Genomic DNA, 17,966 nt, shown 5'->3' on the forward strand with positions numbered 1-17,966 from the left:
GAAAACGTAATTACGAAACCTTTAGGATTCAGCGCATTCTTTACAGTTGAGGCTCGAGCGTGAAAACTCATCTTAGGAAAGCAAGTCTCAGCATTTCGTGGTTACTAACTAGCCTTCTTTGGAACGAATAGCATTGTTTGCCTCTTTTGTTCGTGTTTGTCATTGCCGGTTACCCAGTGGATTTGCGATACAAAAGAAAATTGCCCGTGCGCTTCCGAAACACCGTTCCACACCGAACGACAGCATCATAAGTCTTTGAGACGTACTTGTTAATTCATGTCAGCTTTGAATTGCGTGAAGGTTAAGATGCTGTGGTGGAGCTGAAATGCTGAAATTTATGTGAAGCAAAGCTAGATTGAGGAAGAGAGAGGAGAACGTATTGAGGAATCACAACGTCCCGCAGTGTGCTACATTGCCAAGTACAAAAGTGGTGAAAATTATGGACTAACGAGTAGTGATCAGGACACGAAGAAGGATGCGGTTATATGCATGTTCGAATTCCAAGGCCCTGATCGCAGCTTTGAATCTACACCTATGTTAATTTATTATTCAAAAACCTTGATGAATGGCTTCATTGATCTGTCCGGTCGACGGCCAAGTAATACGTTTTATCAAAGCAGCCCGTTGTTAATGGGCGCCAAGGAATAAATAACTGCCTGCCATTCGTCGTTCAAGGAGCTGTTCCAATGAAGGGCTAGAATGGCGTAATTGAGTTGGGGCAAGCAGTTTATTCTGTAGTCAGTACAATCAATACATTTGACTGAAGCCTTGAAAACAGTTTCCACGTTGCTCACCGCATTGCATTCAGTTCGATGGCCTAGAACAAGAGGATTTCTGCAAGAACAACAAAACGTGAACATTAATGAGATATCAGAGGCCAAGTGTGGCGTTAAAATTGGAAAGAATTGAAAAGAAAGCAGAACTTACACTTCTTCTTGCGGAGGAGGGTAGAATAGCTGAGAGGAGAGCCAAGGCCATAGCCGTAGTTCAGACCATAGCCGAGGAGACCATGGCCGTAACCGTAGCTGCCAACACCGTAGCCGAGGGAGCCAACACCGTAGCCGTAGTAGGCTGGGGCAGCGTGAGCAACACCGTAGGTAGCAACGGCTGGGGCAGCGTGGGCAACACCGTAGGTGGCGACCGCTGGAGCAGCGTGGGCAACGCTGTAGGTAGCGACCGCTGGGGCAGCGTGTGCGACGGTGGCAACAGCTGGGGCAGCGTGGACAGCGGTCACGGCTGGGGCAGCAGCGTAGGTCTGGACAAGAGGAGCGGACTGGACAACCTTGGTGACTGTGGGAGCGGCAGCGTAGGTGACAGCTGGAGCGGACTGGACCACTCTGGTCACAGCTGGGGCGGCAGCGTAGGTCTGGACGACTGGAGCGGACTGAACCACCCTGGTGACAGCTGGAGCAGCAGCGTAGGTGACAGCTGGGGCGGCGTGGACAGCGGTCACTGCTGGAGCGGCGTGGACAGCGGTCACAGCTGGAGCAGCGTGGTAGGTGGAGACGGTGCGGGTAACAGCTGGAGCAGCGACACCGTAGCTGGCGGCGGGGGCGTATCCGTATCCGTATCCGGCACCGTAGCCGGTAAGGCCGGAGTAGCCAACTCCGTGGGACAGGCCGTAATGGGAGAGACCAAGGCCACCGTATCCGAGACCGGAATAGCCGAGGCTACCGTAGCCAAGGCCGTAGCCGAGGTTGCTGGCAAGGTTGTAGCCACCAGCAACGTGACCAACGTGACCAGCGAAGGCGCTGGCGGCCAGGGCGAGGACAATGCAGGCACGCAGCTGCAAGATAAAATAGTTCCGACATCGCAAAAAAATGAGTAGCGCTAACTAGCCCCATCAGTGCGTATAAAGCTTTTCAGGTCTGCCTGACGTAGAACGGTTTAGTAGTGATCAGTCTTCGATTTTCTATGCTACTTTTTGGTCTCCATTTAAAAAACTCCTTTCACATTATGCGGTGAGAACACACTTAGTAGTGAATGTTTAGAGCGAAAGTGAACATTGCAACAGCCTTTACTTGAGGGGACATTTCCACCTAATGTTTGAATATCGAACTGTTGAATTATGCGCTCAATGCAAATGAATGCAAAGCTAGCATAAAGGAGGTCTCTTATAAGCTGTTTCTTCCAACAACAAGGTTTTGTAATTTTATGTGGAGCTCGTTTATGGATGTTAATGCCAGTTATGGTGCGGGGAATGCCTTATCACCTGGTAAGGTTTGCACATAATAGCGAGAAGTTCATTGGTGGCTTACCATGGCGGTGGTCCTAGTTCGATGGAGGAGCAGAAGCTTCTGGTTGGGGTCTTCGAGGAGTGGCCTTTTATACTCGTTGGTTGGCGTCAAGAAAAAGTCAGAAACCGGCCTTTTTGGTGGCGAGGGACACGTTAACGCTCTCTTTTATTCTTGATTAACCAGAACCAAGCGTACACGTACTGTGGCATTAGGTAGACTGGTATTCCCCGCGTTTGATATTCGTTCGTGTAAGAAAAGTTCTGCTCTTTTGTTTCTCTTCCATTCTGCTCTTTCATTCGCCTGCAAGACGTGATTTGAAGAAGGCTTTTGGTGGGGCAGTACTCAATTAAACATTCAGTTCAACGTCTAACTTGGACACCATGAACAGCAGTGAAGGCGAAAGGAGGAAACACGTTCACGAGCACTGCATAACCAGATTCACCTGACATCGTGGCCGAACGAACGCGTGGTATTTTTGTCTTTTTATTAGTCTACGTATTGCGATAGTCATGGCGGGATATTATTATTGCAACCATCGCTTTGAGGACGGATATTGGGTCTGTTGGGAGAACAAGGAACTGGGCGGAGGATCGCTAGCGTACTTGCAGTTCACACTAAAGTAAGACGTCGTGCGGAATATGTGAAACACACAGTAAAATCTCTGTCCATTGTGGCACAGTCCAACATTATCACTTTGTAGTTTGTAAAACTGAAAAAATATATAGTACGATAGTTTGACACGTGATGATTATTCTGCAATGCGAAACAGCGATGAATGAAAAGGCGATTTCAAACCATCTTGATTTCAGCGATGGTGGCTTTGTGAAAAATTTCATGAAGTTGGACTATCGGTATTACTCGCCGACGATTTTATTTCCAGAATATGTTTCAATTTCCGGACACATTAAATACTGGTGTGTCTGCGTTCGAAAAAAACCAGCGAGAATTCTCACAAATAAATGTATAGGCAATCTGAAAGACTACAAGAGAAGGCAAGGAAACATTAATGCAGCGGCCTTTTATCTAAATGATTTGTACTGGACAGCGAACGAGAGGATGAAACCTCGTCAAATAATCACCATAGCTAGCCAACGAACCATAAAGCCAAAATAAAACTATCTGTGAATTACGAAAAAGTTGAAACTGTATTTACACAAGCTAATTTCATTCCACGTTCTATGAAGCGGTATTTTCTCAGTGCTTTCCTCGGCGATCATACGTGAAACTTTCTGCCTTGATAGGGTTCTTATCACCACTCAAGTGACGTGCTTTGCCAGATTTTCCTAACGTATTAAGAAACTGGAAGCATTCACCAAAAAGCCTATAGGAAAACATATGAAATCCAACCAACCAGTCGCACCCTCTCAAACTACAGGAGGAGACTTCTTGAGTAGTGGGCAACTGAGGACTAAACTAACTATGAAGGACAAGCCATCCTAATATAATGCGAAGGGATTGAATCAGTGAGATCCGTAGGTGATTTGCACCTTCTAGATGCTCTTGAATTTAATGTGGACGGATGCATCAACTGGTCTGCAGTCAAAGTAAGCAGGAGTCATTTAGAATATCGGCGGGAAAAAAAGCAGTGTGGAGATTTATACGACCGGATCCCTAACCAGCATAGATTATGGTACAATGTAGACATATCTTAAAGAAGAGAGCAAAAAAAAGGCTCATGAGATGTACGCGAAAATACTGAAATGGAAGGCCCGTACAGCACATCTGATTTACTCAAGCAAGAGAGGTGAATGTGCCACCACCCCCTTTCAAACGGGATGCCAACAAATTTTCATCATCATCATCATCTTCATCATCGTCATTACTTTATCTACGCGTAGTTTTTTTCCTACAGTTTGAAGATGCAGACTCAGAAGCAGGGGACCACTATGGTTGATCCCAAACCGATAAAAGCAGGGAACCTCGTTGTGGAAGCAGTTGAGCAAGAAGTACTGGCGGAATTCACACCGCCGCCGGAAGTGTTCGTACAGTATGTGGAGGAATGATTTTGCATTCTACACAAGGAATACGTCGAAAGGTTTGCGCAGAGCATGAACTTACTGAAGACGACCGTATGCTGTACCAACGAACTGCCTTTTCAGTACTTTACAGTAGTTTCAGTAGTATAGCAGTAGCTTTGCCCATGTAATGAAGAAAGAAGACGGCGAGCGTCATTCGACTAAGTGAACTCGTACGCGCAATCGCGTACTTTCCCTCATTTCTGCTTAAATTGTTTTTGGAATTATTTGCTTTCATAATGCGAAATTATGATATGCCCCATTACGGGAAGATTGGACGAAGTCGGCGTGACTGAAAAATGCTACCAGAAATGGCCGACAGCGCAAAGAACAAAAACACGTCAAAAATATGTTGGGCTTGACGTGAAGTTTCTCATGGAGGTTCCTGTAAAGAAAGGAAATTATTGGGTCCAAGAAGACATTGTTTTTTTTACATCTCGGTCTTGGAAAAAATCAAACCCTGGCCTTCGGGGTGTGAGGTGAGCACGCCTCTCCGAAGCCGCGGCGCTTTCACTGCTCTGGCTGCCTAAAGGTGGGCCTAGTGCGTGTGCCATACCACACGTCACGTCGCAACCATCTGCCCGACGGAACGCTAAGCGTTAAGTGAGTGTTAATTAGTTTTAAAGATGAGCGCGTTTATGGGTCTATAGACGGGCTGAAAACGAAATAATGCTTTCGCATTCCCACACGTAAGCAGTCTAATGTGTGTTGGCGAATTCTCTTTATTTAATTGTTTGTATTATTGTTTGTTTAGCTATTTCTCTTGTAATTAAGACGACTTCAACGCAGAACTATTACGTACATACAACTGATGATGTGCCTCGCCGAGCGCTGCATTAGGTCGGGCAATGTAGCCATCCAGTCCGCGCTTGCCTACCTGAGCGAGTTGGCACTGCGCCAACTGTGTCGATAACATGATCAATAACGCTGCTCGTCTATCCATATGTAGGTCATCCATTATCAGGCGTGAGAGTCGCGCGATTGAGCTCATTCTTTGCTCTGTGCTAGCTTTGATCACCGAGCTTCACACACCCGCATCCAGAATCTTTAAAGGCGGCAGGGGAGGGGGACGGGAGGTGGAATATACGCTCGCGCGTAAGAAGACCAGCAGACTTCAGCGATTCTTTTCCCTCTCAACACCTTTACTGCGAAAGCCGCATTCTCCTCCGTGATGGCCAACACTTATTTGTCTGTTTTTGTTGCGTGCTTCTTCCTCAAATAATATCCCTCACCCACTATAGGGAGCTTAGCAATCACCCAGCGGTTATAGGCTGGAGAAGAGTGCGGATATGTAAAGAGGCCTAATGCGCATAGTAATTAAAAGTAGCAATATAAGATTGGAGGCTAAATATAATTGTGTGTTAGTTCAGAAATTACCGCCAATTAGAAATGATCAGACTCTTAGCGATGAACGCAACTACCTTTGTGTTGTGTCTTGCGTTACCACAGACATGTTCTGGATTTCAGCCATATGGCGTCGTTGTATCGTGCTATCAGATTCGCGTTCTAGCATCTATCATATGGTTATTCACTACATGATGAGGTCATGGCGGCATTGGTCAAGCACAGTGAAAAAGGCGACAGTATGGCGGCCGGAAATGCACGCACGTGCAGTACAGCTTCCGAATACGGTCACCGGGTTACTGTAAGCGATTCGAACGAATCGTGTAACAGCAGGCGTAACAATTTTCTTTGTGTGGTGACGTAGGTGGCTGGTCATAATCGATATGTGTGCTCCAGTATCTGTGAGGGCTGTGGTGAGCGGACCATCAACTTGGACGTCAGGATGGTTATGTCTCGTAAACATCTTGAAAGCAGAATTTTGCGGCGAATCCGAGATTGCAGCCCGACCTCGAGGTGTCGCATTGCCTAGTTTTCTTGCTGGGACGGTCCTGCGTAGGTCGGCGACGGCGAGCGGTGAAGCTGTGGTGGACGTGGCTGGCGATGTTGAGGCGAGGGCGAGCGCGCATAGTGGCGAATGGAGGTAGTGGCGTCGGAAGCGTCATAGAAGCGATGGGGTGAGGAATTTTGTGGCGAACTTACATTCCGGAACGTGTTTCGAGGAGGGGACGGCCAGTGGCTCCCGCAGTAATGGGAAACGTGAGGGATTTGGCCGCAGCAGAAACAGATCGGCCTGTCGCCAGGTGCCCGCCAGTCCAAGGGATTCCTGGTAACGTAGGGATAAAGGACACTGTGAGGTGGACTGCTATAGGGCCGAGGCATAGGAGCAGGGTGGGTGTCAGGGCGACTCAAGGAGCAGGCGCTTGGAAGACCCATATTAGCGATTTTCTGACGAACCACGGACTGGATCAGCGATATCATCTCAGCAGTGTTGTTCCAGAACGGTTCTTGAGGCAAGGCAGGAAACGCTGCTTCGAGTTCACGGCGTACAATTCGGGTCACGTTTTCGCTTGGTGATGGCGAGCTAGATTGGTCGGTACAGGAAGAGGTCGCTGCAGTATTTGGAAGCCGCGTAAACTGATTCCATACACGGCGACTCTTCAGCTGCTGGAAACGGCGGAATTGCTTCATGTTGCTGTCCACGGTTGGTAAGTTTCTGAAGACAAGAAGGTTGAATGCATCGTCCGCGATGCGTTTGATAATGTTTCCAACCGCGTCCCCCTCTGGCATGGACGTGTTGATTTTATGACAGAGGGCTAGGACGTTCTGAATGTAGGAGGCATACGACTCGGTAGCAGTTTGGGCACGCGTGGCGAGTTGTTTGGTGGCCAGTTGTCGACCTGTCGGATTATCAAAAACGTCGGAAAGTTTTTCTTTGAACAAGTCCAAGCTAGTTAGCCCTTCCTCGTCTGCGTAAAACGACATTCGCGGTGTTCTGTCGTGGTAGAACACGATATTGGCCAGCATTATGTTCAGATCCAACCAGCACACCTTGCTGACGCGCTCATACACCTTCAACCCTTCTTCTACGTCAACACCGTCAATGCCAGCGAGCTTGCCGGGGTCTTGCGGTTGAGGTAGAGCAACGTACTGGGTATGTGTAGTCAGAATAGCAGCTGCAGATGCAGTGCCTTCAACTGGAAGCTTGGTCCCAGGCTGGGGAAGAGGTTCGTTGTGGAGCTCCGAGGCGAATACGCGTAACTCGCACGTCCACCAAAATATCATGCCTACAAAACTATTTATATAGTGCATTTACAAAGCGTATACAAAGAGCTGCCGAGAATTCCGAGAGGCTGTTGCCTTTGGCGTACTTACTGCCGACGACTTTATTCTCATTTCCCACCGCGACAATACGATAGCGCCAATAGAACTACTGAGAAAAAATGACAGTGCTAAGACCAAGAAGGTGGCATGAAAGTAACCCTGTGGCGAGTTTATCCTTGGAATTAAGACGAAGTTAATTAAGGCACAAGTAATTACTATAGAGTTCATAAGGCCCTCGAACCCACTACCTTTGGCCGTAGGAGAACCGATTACCTTTGGTGTTAATTAGAGCGAAGTTAATTCATGCACGCCTAATTACAGTAGCAACAGTTAAGGCTCGAACCAACAATATTAGAGGAGGAAAAACAAGTAATAGGACGTAACAGCGCATTCGAATGACAATGTCCAGCCATTTAGGCAATGTCTGTATAGTGCGAAGACTTTCACAATTCAGCTTCTTTGGCGTGTGCTAAATTTTTTTGTCATTTACATAACTTTGACCTAATTGAGTGGAAAAGCCTCTTCTGGAAGCTAGTTGTCTGTGCGACAAAATATCGAACTTTGATAGCTCACTCGCTGACCTTATTGCTGGTGCTTCCTCTGTTTGCTTTAATAATTATTATAGCATGGCCATAGGGCGAAAGGATCATAATTTGATGGAATGTATAGATAACCTTTTCTGAAAAGTTGTGTGACTTGCGGCACCAGTAGCGCAGCAATTGTTATCTGGTATTGTCGCCATGGCATAAAGACCTTCAGATTCTATTATGGAAGGCGACGTCTCACGCACTAAATTTTCACACCTACACTGTATGCATAAAATAGAGTTTGGAGGGTAGCCTAATAATTTTCTTGTAGAAAGACCAGTTCATGTAAATATAAAGCAATCAAGAAGGCGGGCATATGTGGAAATTCTAAATTAGTTTCGGTATTATCGCCTAAGCAATGTGCCAGTTAACAAAGCGAATGAAAGGTGAAATGATGAGAAGCTCAGCGCGTTGGACGTTGTCGACGTTGCGCTGCCCCGAGCACTGCCAAATAAATACCTTTAGAATTGGTGGAGGTGCTGGGAAACCTCAGACGATCATCCTGGAACTCCGGGTCCGTACCCTACCATCTACCATGCCCCAAGATGCCTCCCAGCAAACGCCTCCTCCTGCACCCACTGCTTGTCCCGGGGGGCCTCGTCATCGCGACCCTCCTATCTACACTGGAGCGGATGACACTGACCTGTACGAATGGCTCACGGCATACGACAGGGTAGGCGACCATAACAAGTGGGACGAACGGCCAAACTGAGCCATGTTCTGTTCTACCTCGCTGGAGTGGCCAGCCTGTGGTATAACAACCATCAAGCAGAGTTCCAGACATGGTGGGGATTTAAGACTTCCCTCGCCGATGTATTTGGTCGCCCTGCTGTTCGCAAGCTGCGTGCCGAGCAACGTTTGCGAGAACGAGCTCAACAGCCAGGCGAAAGATTCACCAGTTATATCGAACATGTCCTGGACCAAAGCAGCAAAGTCGATTCGACCATGGCGGAGTCTGATCGAATCCTAAACATATTGAAGGGTATAGAAGACGACGCCTTTAACATGTTGCTGGCCAAAAGTCCACGCTCTGTGGCTAAAATTGTCACACTGTGCCAGAGCTATGAAGATCTCCGCCGGCAGTGGTCACTGACCTGTCGATCGCTACCGCGTGACGAACACCTCGCTGGTTTGGCTGCCATGTCCAAACAGGCAGCATTGCTCGCAGAAATGAAGGCGTTCGTCCGCGAGGAAGTTGCCCGGCAACTCACGTTGATGGATTTTGCACAGCCGCAGTCGGTACACCCGCCTACGCCAAGTTTTGCGCCTCCGCTTCGGCACGTCCTAGCGCAAGAACTGCACGAGGTTTTGCCTGAGCACCACCAGCGTGTTCCTGTGGCACCGCCTCACAGCTACGCCGAAGTCCTGGCCAGGCCCCAACAGATCCCGATGGCTGTGCCACTCAGCTACGCGGAAGTCGTCACCCAGCCTCAACAACTCCCTCAACGGGTACCTATCACGTACGCCGAAGTCCTCGCTATGCCCCGACAACAGCCTGCTATGGAATCACTTTACCAGCCGCCACGTCCAACGCGTCCTTCCACATGGATGGGACCTGCCGCAACGACTCGGTGGCGTACAGCGGACTATCGACCGATATGTTTTGCGTGTGGCTATGCAGGCCACGTCGCACGCCACTGTAGTCGCGTACAGTCGCCTAGTGCTACACCATATGTGCCAAGTTATATGGCGGGTTCTCCGCGCCTTTATTACGAAGACGAACCTGGGGCTGCGTCACCACCATTCCGCAGGTCCGCCAACATCCACCGCTCAACTTCTCCACGCCGACGCTCCCCATCACCGATGCGGCCTCGTCCCGAAGCTCGGGATGAGGAAAACTAATCGTCGCAGTCCAAGAGGCAAGGGCTGCGACGCCGTCGAAACGCGGAAGTCTTCAACGTAGCCCGACCAATGTGATAGACGTGTTAGTTGACGGTCTGCGCACATATGCCCTCGTGGATACCGGACCCGCTGTATCAGTTATGGACGCAAAGCTTTGTCGCTTCCTTCGAAAGGTTACGACGCCCATTGCTGGATTCGCCCTCCGCACAGCAGGCGCACAGCGTATGCAGCCGATTGCGGCGTGCACCGCTCGTGTTCTCATCGAGGACGTTGTATACGCCGTCGAATTTATTGTGATTTCTTCGTGCCCCCACGAAGTTATCCTGGGGTGGGACTTTCTCGCCCGCCACGATGACGTCATTCATTGCGCACGGGCCGAACTAGGACTGTCCCCGACCTCAGGTATGACGCTTGCCCGTAATGCTTCTTTTGCAAACAAACTACTCGTCAGGCACGACACCAACATTCCTCCCAACTCGTCAGTGATTGTATCAATGCATTGCAGCAGCCTCTCTGACGCCATCGCACTACTTTCTCCGTCGGGCCACTTTTATACTCGAAAACGTCTGCTGCTGCCTTTTGTGACTGTGAACGTCAGTAGGGCTCACAGCTATTTTTGTCTGTAACCCCTTCTCATACCCTGTGATGCTGCTTCAAGGCGAATGTCTTGGCCACGTGGAAGTGATCGACACCGTGCAAATTGCGATGTTCCCGAAGACACGTCCTGTGCCAGTTACAACACGCTCGGTTCTCTCTCTACGTCCGACCCTTTGCCCACTGGTGTGTTCGATTCATCTATTGCCGATGGCCTCACCCCACCTCAGCGTTCGCAGCTTCCGCGCATCTTAGAAAAACTTCGTTCTTCTTTTGATGTTGGGCAACCTTCCTTGGGCCGGGCGTCTGCTGTCACACACCATATTCACACTGGCTCCCAACCGCCACTGCGGCAACGACCATATCGCGTTTCTGCCACAGAACGTCGTGTGATTAATGAGCAAGTGGATGATATGTTTCGCCGCGAAGTGATCCGACCCTCGAACAGTTCCTGGGCAGCCCCTGTCGTCCTTGTTACGAAAAAAGACGGCTCGGTACGGTTCTGTGTAGACTATCGGCGCCTGAACAAGATCACTCGCAAAGATGTATACCCGCTGCCGCGAATCGATGACGCTATCGATAGCCTACAAGGAGCAGAATTCTTTTCATCTCTAGATTTACGCTCTGGCTATTGGCGAGTACCCATGGCTGACTTCGACATGCCGAAGACAGCCTTTGTCACACCCGACGGCTTATACGAATTTAATGTCATGCCGTTCGGACTTTGTAATGCGCCAGCAATCTTTGAACGCATGATGGACACAGTTCTCCGCAGTTTAAAGTGGCACACGTGCTTATGTTACCTCGACGACGTTGTTGTTTTTGCCTCTGACTTCACCACGCACCTTCAACGCCTGCGGCGTGTTTTGACGTGCTTAGCGAACACTGGCCTTCAACTGAACCTAAAGAAGTGTCGATTTGCAGCGCGGCAGCTCACGATACTAGGTTATGTCGTCTCGAAGGATGGGACCCTCCCCGATCCAGCCAAACTTCGTGCCGTAGTTGAATTTCCTAAACCAACGTCCATCAAAAAAGTGCGCAGTTTTGTAGGTTTGTGTTCCTACTTCAGGCGCTTCATTTGCAATTCCAACGCCGTCATATCGCCCCTGACGAAGCTCCTTGGCAGCCGCGGACCTCTCCATTCATGGTCGCCCGAGCGCGACGAGGCGTTCACTAAGCTCCGTCGTTTGCTGACGTCTGCTCCCATTTAGCGCCACTACGATCCAGCGGCACCTATTGAGGTACACACAGATGCCAGCGGTGTTGGCCTCGGCGCTGTCCTAGCGCAGCGCAAAGAAGGGTTTCCTGAATATGTTGTGGCATATGCAAGCCGTATGCTTACGAAAGCCGAGACCAATTACACCGTCACGGAAATAGAATGCCTTGCGATCATCTGGGCGCTTACCAAGTTCCGGTCCTATTTGTATGGTCGCCAATTTGATGTCGCCACGGACCACCATGCAGTATGCTGGCTGTCGTCATTGAAGGATCCCTCCTTCGCTTACAGGATTACAATATCCGCGTACTTTACCGCAACGGGCGCCAGCATGCTGATACTGACGCCCTCTCATGTTCTCCCTTGCCAGACGACGATGCCTGCTGCGCAATAACCCAGCTTGACGTTTCTTCTGTCGACATTGGGACCATCGCTTCTGAGCAGCGCAAGGACCCCTGGATTGCCTCTATCATAGACTGCCTTGCTGATCCGTCATCGCAGCCAACCACTCGGGCGGTGCGCCGTCAAGCTTGCCATTTCGCCATTCGCGACGACCTGCTTTGCCGACGCAGTTAAACCTCTGACGGCCGCCAGTGAATATTAGTTGTACCTCGAAGGCTGCGTTCTGAAATCTGCGCATCGTTCCACTCTAATCCTCAGTGTGCTCACTCGGGACTTTTCAAAGCCTACCAGCGCCTCCGACAACGATACTTACTACTGGCGAGGAAAGTACAACTACATTCAAAAGTTCGTTCGTTCATGCCCCGACTGCCAGCGCCGAAAATCTTCACCCCACCTCTCGCCAGCTGGCCTGCAGCCTCTAACCTGCCCTACCCGGCCGTTCGGGCGCGTTGGCATCCATTTGTATGGGCCACTTCCCCTGACGTCAGCTGGTAACCGCTGGGCCATTGTGGCAGTACATCACCTTACACGATACGCTGAAACCACCGCTCTTCCAGCTGCTATAGCGCGCGATGTTGCATCATTCCTGCTCCGCCGATTCATCCTGCGGCATGGTCCACCTCAATAATTGCTGAGCAATCGCGGACGCGTCTTCCTGTCGGAAGTAGTTGAAGCGATTCTCAGAGAGTGCCACGTTGTAGTCAAGAGTTCGACAAAAGTTAGTCAGGTCATGTAACATGATGATGAAGAAATAGCGGCCACTGACCAAGTAAAGGTGAAAAAGCACATACAGAGACGTTTCGGAACCCGTACGGGTTCCTTTATCAAACTGGTTCCTTGATCACAGTGCCACGTTGTTCATCGGACGACTACGGCGTACCACCCTCAAACGAATGGCCTCACAGAACGCTTCAACCGTGCGCTCGGCGACATGCTTTCGATGTACGTTGCCTCCGACCACACGAATTGGGACGCCATTCTGCCATTCGTCACCTACGCGTATAATACCGCTACACAGAGCACCACTGGATTTTCACCCTATTTCTTGCTATATGATCGACACTCTTCGCACACCATCGACATCATTCTTCCGTACCGGCCAGATGCATCCGAGTACGTCCCTATTTTTGCCACGGTCAGACATGTAGAAGATTGCCGCGACCGCGCACGGGCCTTTACTTCTGTTGATCAAGAGTGCCAGAGGAGCACTCGCGGTGACGCCACTGCCACGGTCACCTTCGATCTGGGAGCGCGCGTGTGGCTCTCAGTCGCATTATCTGCCCCTGGCCTCTCATGAAAACTGGTCCCTAAGTATGAAGGCCCTTATCGTGTTCTCGAACGCGCATCTCCAGTGAAATATGTCATCGAACCAGTTGAGCCATCTGAAGACATGCGCCGCCGTGGACGAGACATTGTCCATGTCGACCGTTTAAAGCATTTCTACGACCCGCTCATCGTGACGAGCTGTTAGGTCGCCGGACGGCTCCCCTCTCGCTCCCGGGGGGTGACTATAGCGAAGAGAGACGCTAGTGGGTTCAGCGCGACTGGCTCTAAACGGTAGTGGGTCTTGCGCTCCTGCTCAGCAACTAACGGCTCTCGTGCTTGGAAGCTGTGACTGCCCTGCCAGTCGACGTTGCGCTGCTCCCAGCTCTGCGAAATAAACACCTTTAGAATATATATATATATATATATATATATATATATATATATATATATATATATATATATATATATATATATATATATATATATACATACATATATATATATATATATATATATATATATATATATATATATATATATATATACATATATATATGTGCTTCAAGGAGCCATGTTAGTATATGTACAGACGGTGAGACGTAGTTGGCGGAAGCAGTTTATTCTGCAGTAACAATACGAACACTCGATTGATGCCTTGAAAACTGCTCCTCCTTTGCTCTGTACATGGGATAGTTTTAGATGGCCTAGAACAGGAGCATTTCTGCAAAAAAAAAACAGGGGACGTTAGTGAAAAAGGATAGTTCGAAAGTGACATTTCAATAGAAAAGAATTGAAAAGATATTAGAACTTACACTTCTTCTTGCGGAGGAGGTTGGCGTAGCTCAGGGGAGAGCCCAGACCGTAGCCGTAGTTCAGGCCGTAGCCGAGGAGACCGTGGCCGTAACCGTAGTGACCGGCACCGTATCCCAGGGAGCCAACGCCGTAGCCGTAGTGGACTGGTGCGGCGTGAGCAACACCGTAGGTAGTGACGGCTGGGGCAGCGTGGGCAACGCTGTAGGTAGCGATGGCTGGAGCAGCGTGGGCAACGCCGTAAGTAGCAACCGCTGGGGCAGCGTGGGCAACGGTGGTAACAGCTGGGGCAGCGTGCACGGCAGCAAAAGCTGGAGCAGCGTGGACAGCGGTGACGGCTGGGGCAGCAGCGTAGCTCTGGACAAGAGGGGCGGACTGGACAACCTTAGTCACTGCGGGGGCAGCATAGGTGGCGACACGAGTTACAGCTGGGGCGGCAGCATAGGTCTGGACAAGTGGAGCGGACTGGACCACCCTGGTTACAGCGGGGGCGGCAGCGTAAGTGACAGCTGGAGCAGACTGGACCACCCTGGTGACAGCGGGGGCGGCAGCGTAGGTGACAGCTGGAGCAGACTGGACCACCCTGGTGACAGCGGGGGCGGCAGCGTAAGTGACAGCTGGAGCAGACTGGACCACCCTGGTGACAGCGGGGGCGGCAGCGTAGGTGACAGCTGGAGCAGACTGGACCACCCTGGTGACAGCGGGGGCGGCAGCGTAGGTGACAGCTGGAGCAGACTGGACCACCCTGGCGACAGCGGGAGCGGCAGCGTAGGTGACAGCTGGGGCAGCAGCAACAACTTGAGCGGAGCGGACAACGCTGGTCACAGCTGGGGCGGCAGCGTAGGTGGCGACAGCTGGCGCGGCGTGGACGGCGGTAACGGCTGGGGCAGCGTGGACAGCGCTCACAGCTGGAGCAGCGTGGTAGGTGGAAACGGTGCGGGTAACAGCTGGGGAGGCAACGGCGTAGCTAGCGGCTGGGGCGTATCCGTGTCCGTAACCAACGCCATAGCCAGTCAGGCCGGAGTACCCAACTCCACGGGAAAGGCCGTAATGGGAGAGCCCAAGGCCACCGTAGCCAAGGCCGGCATAGCCAAGGTTGCCATAGCCGAGACCGTAACCAAGGTTGCTGGCCAAGGTGTAACCTCCGGCAACGTGACCAGCAAAGGCGCTGGTGGCCAAGGCGAGGACGATGCAGGCTCGAAGCTGAGAGATCAAAATCAGTTTCGGCATAAAAAAGTGCAGCTAACTACACCAATGTAGTAGTACGCATAATCACTTTCTTTTTTCTCGTCATTTCCTCAGTAAATATTGCAATTTTACCGGATCGTTCGTAATTGGACGGGTAGTTCTATTCGTGGTCTTCATTTGAAGAACTTCTTACAAACAATACTCTAAAAAGATATGGGGTTGAGAGTCTCGACAGTAGAGCGAAACGTAACAACCCTAACCACGTTCGGGTATTCTTGTAGAATTATTATTGATTTAGTAAATTATAGGGTTTTAAGTGCCAAAACGACGTTCTGATTAAGAGGCACGCCGTAGTGGAGGACTACGGAAATTTCGACCTCCTGGGGTTCTTTAACATGCATCTAAATCTAAGCACACGGGTGCTTTCGCATTTCGCCCTCATTGAAATGCGGCCGCCGTGGCCGGGATTCAATCCTGCTACCTCGCGCTCAGCAGCCCAACATCATAGCGACTGAGCAACCACGGCGGTTTTTGTTGCAAAATGCAAGAATAAGCTTGAAATGATTTTTGCTTGAGAAATTGCAAGAAGTGTTTACAGTTTCGACAGGGAAATGAACAGCTCATTAGCGACTTACCATGGTGGTGGTCCTAGTCCGATGGAGGAGAAGAAGCTTCTGATTTCAGTCTGTGAGGAACGGCCTTTTATACCTCCTTATTTGCTTTTAGAAGAATTCAGGGCCGTGCATTCCGAGTGACGAGGTGATCTCATTTTGATTTTTTATTCATATATGTCATGGAAACACCGTGCTTTCGCGTTAAGCAAACTCGATGCAGTCCTTCATGATCGTTATTCGTTTTTCCTTCTACTGCAAATGGGCAAGAGCTATTCGTTTGTTTTTCTTGCAAGCTGGTTTTACATTCGTATGCAAGGCTTCATTTAGAGAATTCTTCTGGGTGGGTTGGTATTCGATTAAATATACAGTACAAATTCTGCTTTGAATACCGTAAATGGCAGAGAAGAGGAAAATGAGAGTGCTTGCGTGAACACAGCATAACCGGATGCTGGATACTCCGCGGAACGAACACACACGATGCTTATTATCTTGTGATTATTAGACTTATTTCTGCAGGCATGCCAAGAAATTAGTATTGGAACCATCACTTTGAGGCAACTATAGGGCTTGTGGCAAGCACAAGAAATGGGTGGAGGAATGTTAGAGCTTTTTCTGCTTACCGAAGAAAACCTGTCACTCAGATTGTGACAGACTTTCTCTGTATTTTCTACAAATTACGGCACGTTTCAGGCGTCTAATTTTCTAATGAATTGAATTAAATACACAAAATAAAAGAGTCATACGTTGTGCTGGTGCTGTATGCGACACAGAGCAATAAAATGAAAGAACATTTCAAGCCATACTTTCTTGGTATATGAACTATATGGACACTCGAAGCGCAGTTTTGCTTTCGATTCGGGGCTCCGCATATAGTGATTTACATCTATGCTACATGCAGGTGAATTCTGTTTATGCGGGCTATAGTGCTACACATTCAATGACTATGTTGAGAATGGCTGTCCAAAAAAATTGAAGCCCCGTTCTTAATGGAAAATTGTTGAACACGAAGCTTTTCCCCAATGGAAACTGAATGAAAGGCCAAAATCAACGACCACACAACGAACCCAAGAAATGCTGAGCGACCCGATACTGTGCGTATGTGATATGACTGCTTTTTTAGGATTGCATTTTTTGAACAGTGAAGATCAATGGAGACAAATTTCATTAAGTTGCGTAACCTTTATTTTAGCTCATGCCGCAGTTTATTACACCCACAGACTCAGACTTTCACGGGCGATTCTACACTTGCGCAGTATTGCATAGTGATCGCTGTGGTGGACGGTCAGCGGCGCTGCCATCGTAACGTGACACAGCCTGCTTACAAACGTGAGATCAATGCTGGAACGTTGGAATGTCGCGTCGTGGGTCTCTGCAGCGTCTTAAAATTCAATGAGTATTGATCTACCATGAAACTTTCGATCCATTTGCCGTGTTTTTTTTTTTTTTTCGCCACATTAATTTTAAAGTCACCATACACGAGGATCCGCGTAATATATGGCTTTGAGATCTTCATTTGTTTCTTCCAGGAAGGTTTCCGCGTAACACGTGACGCGTTCGGTCGTATTTACCAGTTGATGATCACAAAATCACTACGCGTCTCAACTGTGCAAGCGTCTCCCACATGACATCTGCATGCCGTTGCCTATACACTGGATGGGCCTTACGCGCACGACCAAGGTCGCGCTTACGTTAGCCTACTGCAGTCTCTTCTGCCGCGCGCTGCACACGCGGCCTATCCATTTTAACGGCCAGGAATGCATTGGGTGCTTTAGTTCGCCTGGCTAGCGTTGCGTTCAACCATCTTTCTTTAAGAAAGGGCCTTCGGTTTTTCTTTCCAGGTCCTAAGACGAGTCCGTGTTCACGCGCACTCGCTGTCTCCGATAAGCAGGGAAGTTGTGCTAATCGCGATAGGCGTGGTGCCATGCCTAGCAGACGCAACTTGCACTTGCAGTGAAATCTGTGCGCCTGCGCTACTGTTGCTGAGCTCTTCCCTTCGCGACATTATCATGCGCTAACCTGCCGACCAGTCG

The 17,966-nt window shown here is 49.6% G+C and overlaps 2 protein-coding genes across 3 annotated transcripts; both read right to left on the reverse strand.

Moving 5' to 3' along the window:
* Positions 1 to 708: 708 nt before the first annotated feature.
* LOC135910986 (cuticle protein 16.5-like) lies at positions 709 to 15,969 on the reverse strand. Of its 2 annotated transcripts, none has more exons than XM_070533879.1 (3): positions 15,958 to 15,969; positions 928 to 1,786; positions 709 to 834 (listed from the first exon to the last, which is right to left on the reverse strand). In XM_070533879.1, coding segments are annotated over exons 1-3 (864 nt in total). In that variant the 5' UTR covers positions 15,961 to 15,969; the 3' UTR covers positions 709 to 832. The 2 variants fall into 2 exon arrangements, with proteins under 2 accessions (XP_070389980.1, XP_065299133.2); XM_065443061.2 differs by lacking the exon at positions 15,958 to 15,969 and adding an exon at positions 2,259 to 2,284.
* On the reverse strand, positions 14,001 to 15,364 carry LOC139056456 (ice-structuring glycoprotein-like). The gene is made up of 2 exons (XM_070534701.1): positions 14,137 to 15,364; positions 14,001 to 14,045 (listed from the first exon to the last, which is right to left on the reverse strand). Coding segments are annotated over exons 1-2 (1,230 nt in total). The 3' UTR covers positions 14,001 to 14,043.
* Positions 15,970 to 17,966: the final 1,997 nt, after the last annotated feature.

Source organism: Dermacentor albipictus, chromosome 2, assembly GCF_038994185.2.
Source record: "Dermacentor albipictus isolate Rhodes 1998 colony chromosome 2, USDA_Dalb.pri_finalv2, whole genome shotgun sequence".
Lineage (NCBI taxonomy): Eukaryota > Metazoa > Arthropoda > Arachnida > Ixodida > Ixodidae > Dermacentor > Dermacentor albipictus.

Excerpts from the sequence above, each read along its gene's own strand:
- LOC139056456 (XM_070534701.1), bottom strand. The coding sequence starts at position 15,364 with ATGCCGAAACTGATTTTGATCTCTCAGCTTCGAGCCTGCATCGTCCTC.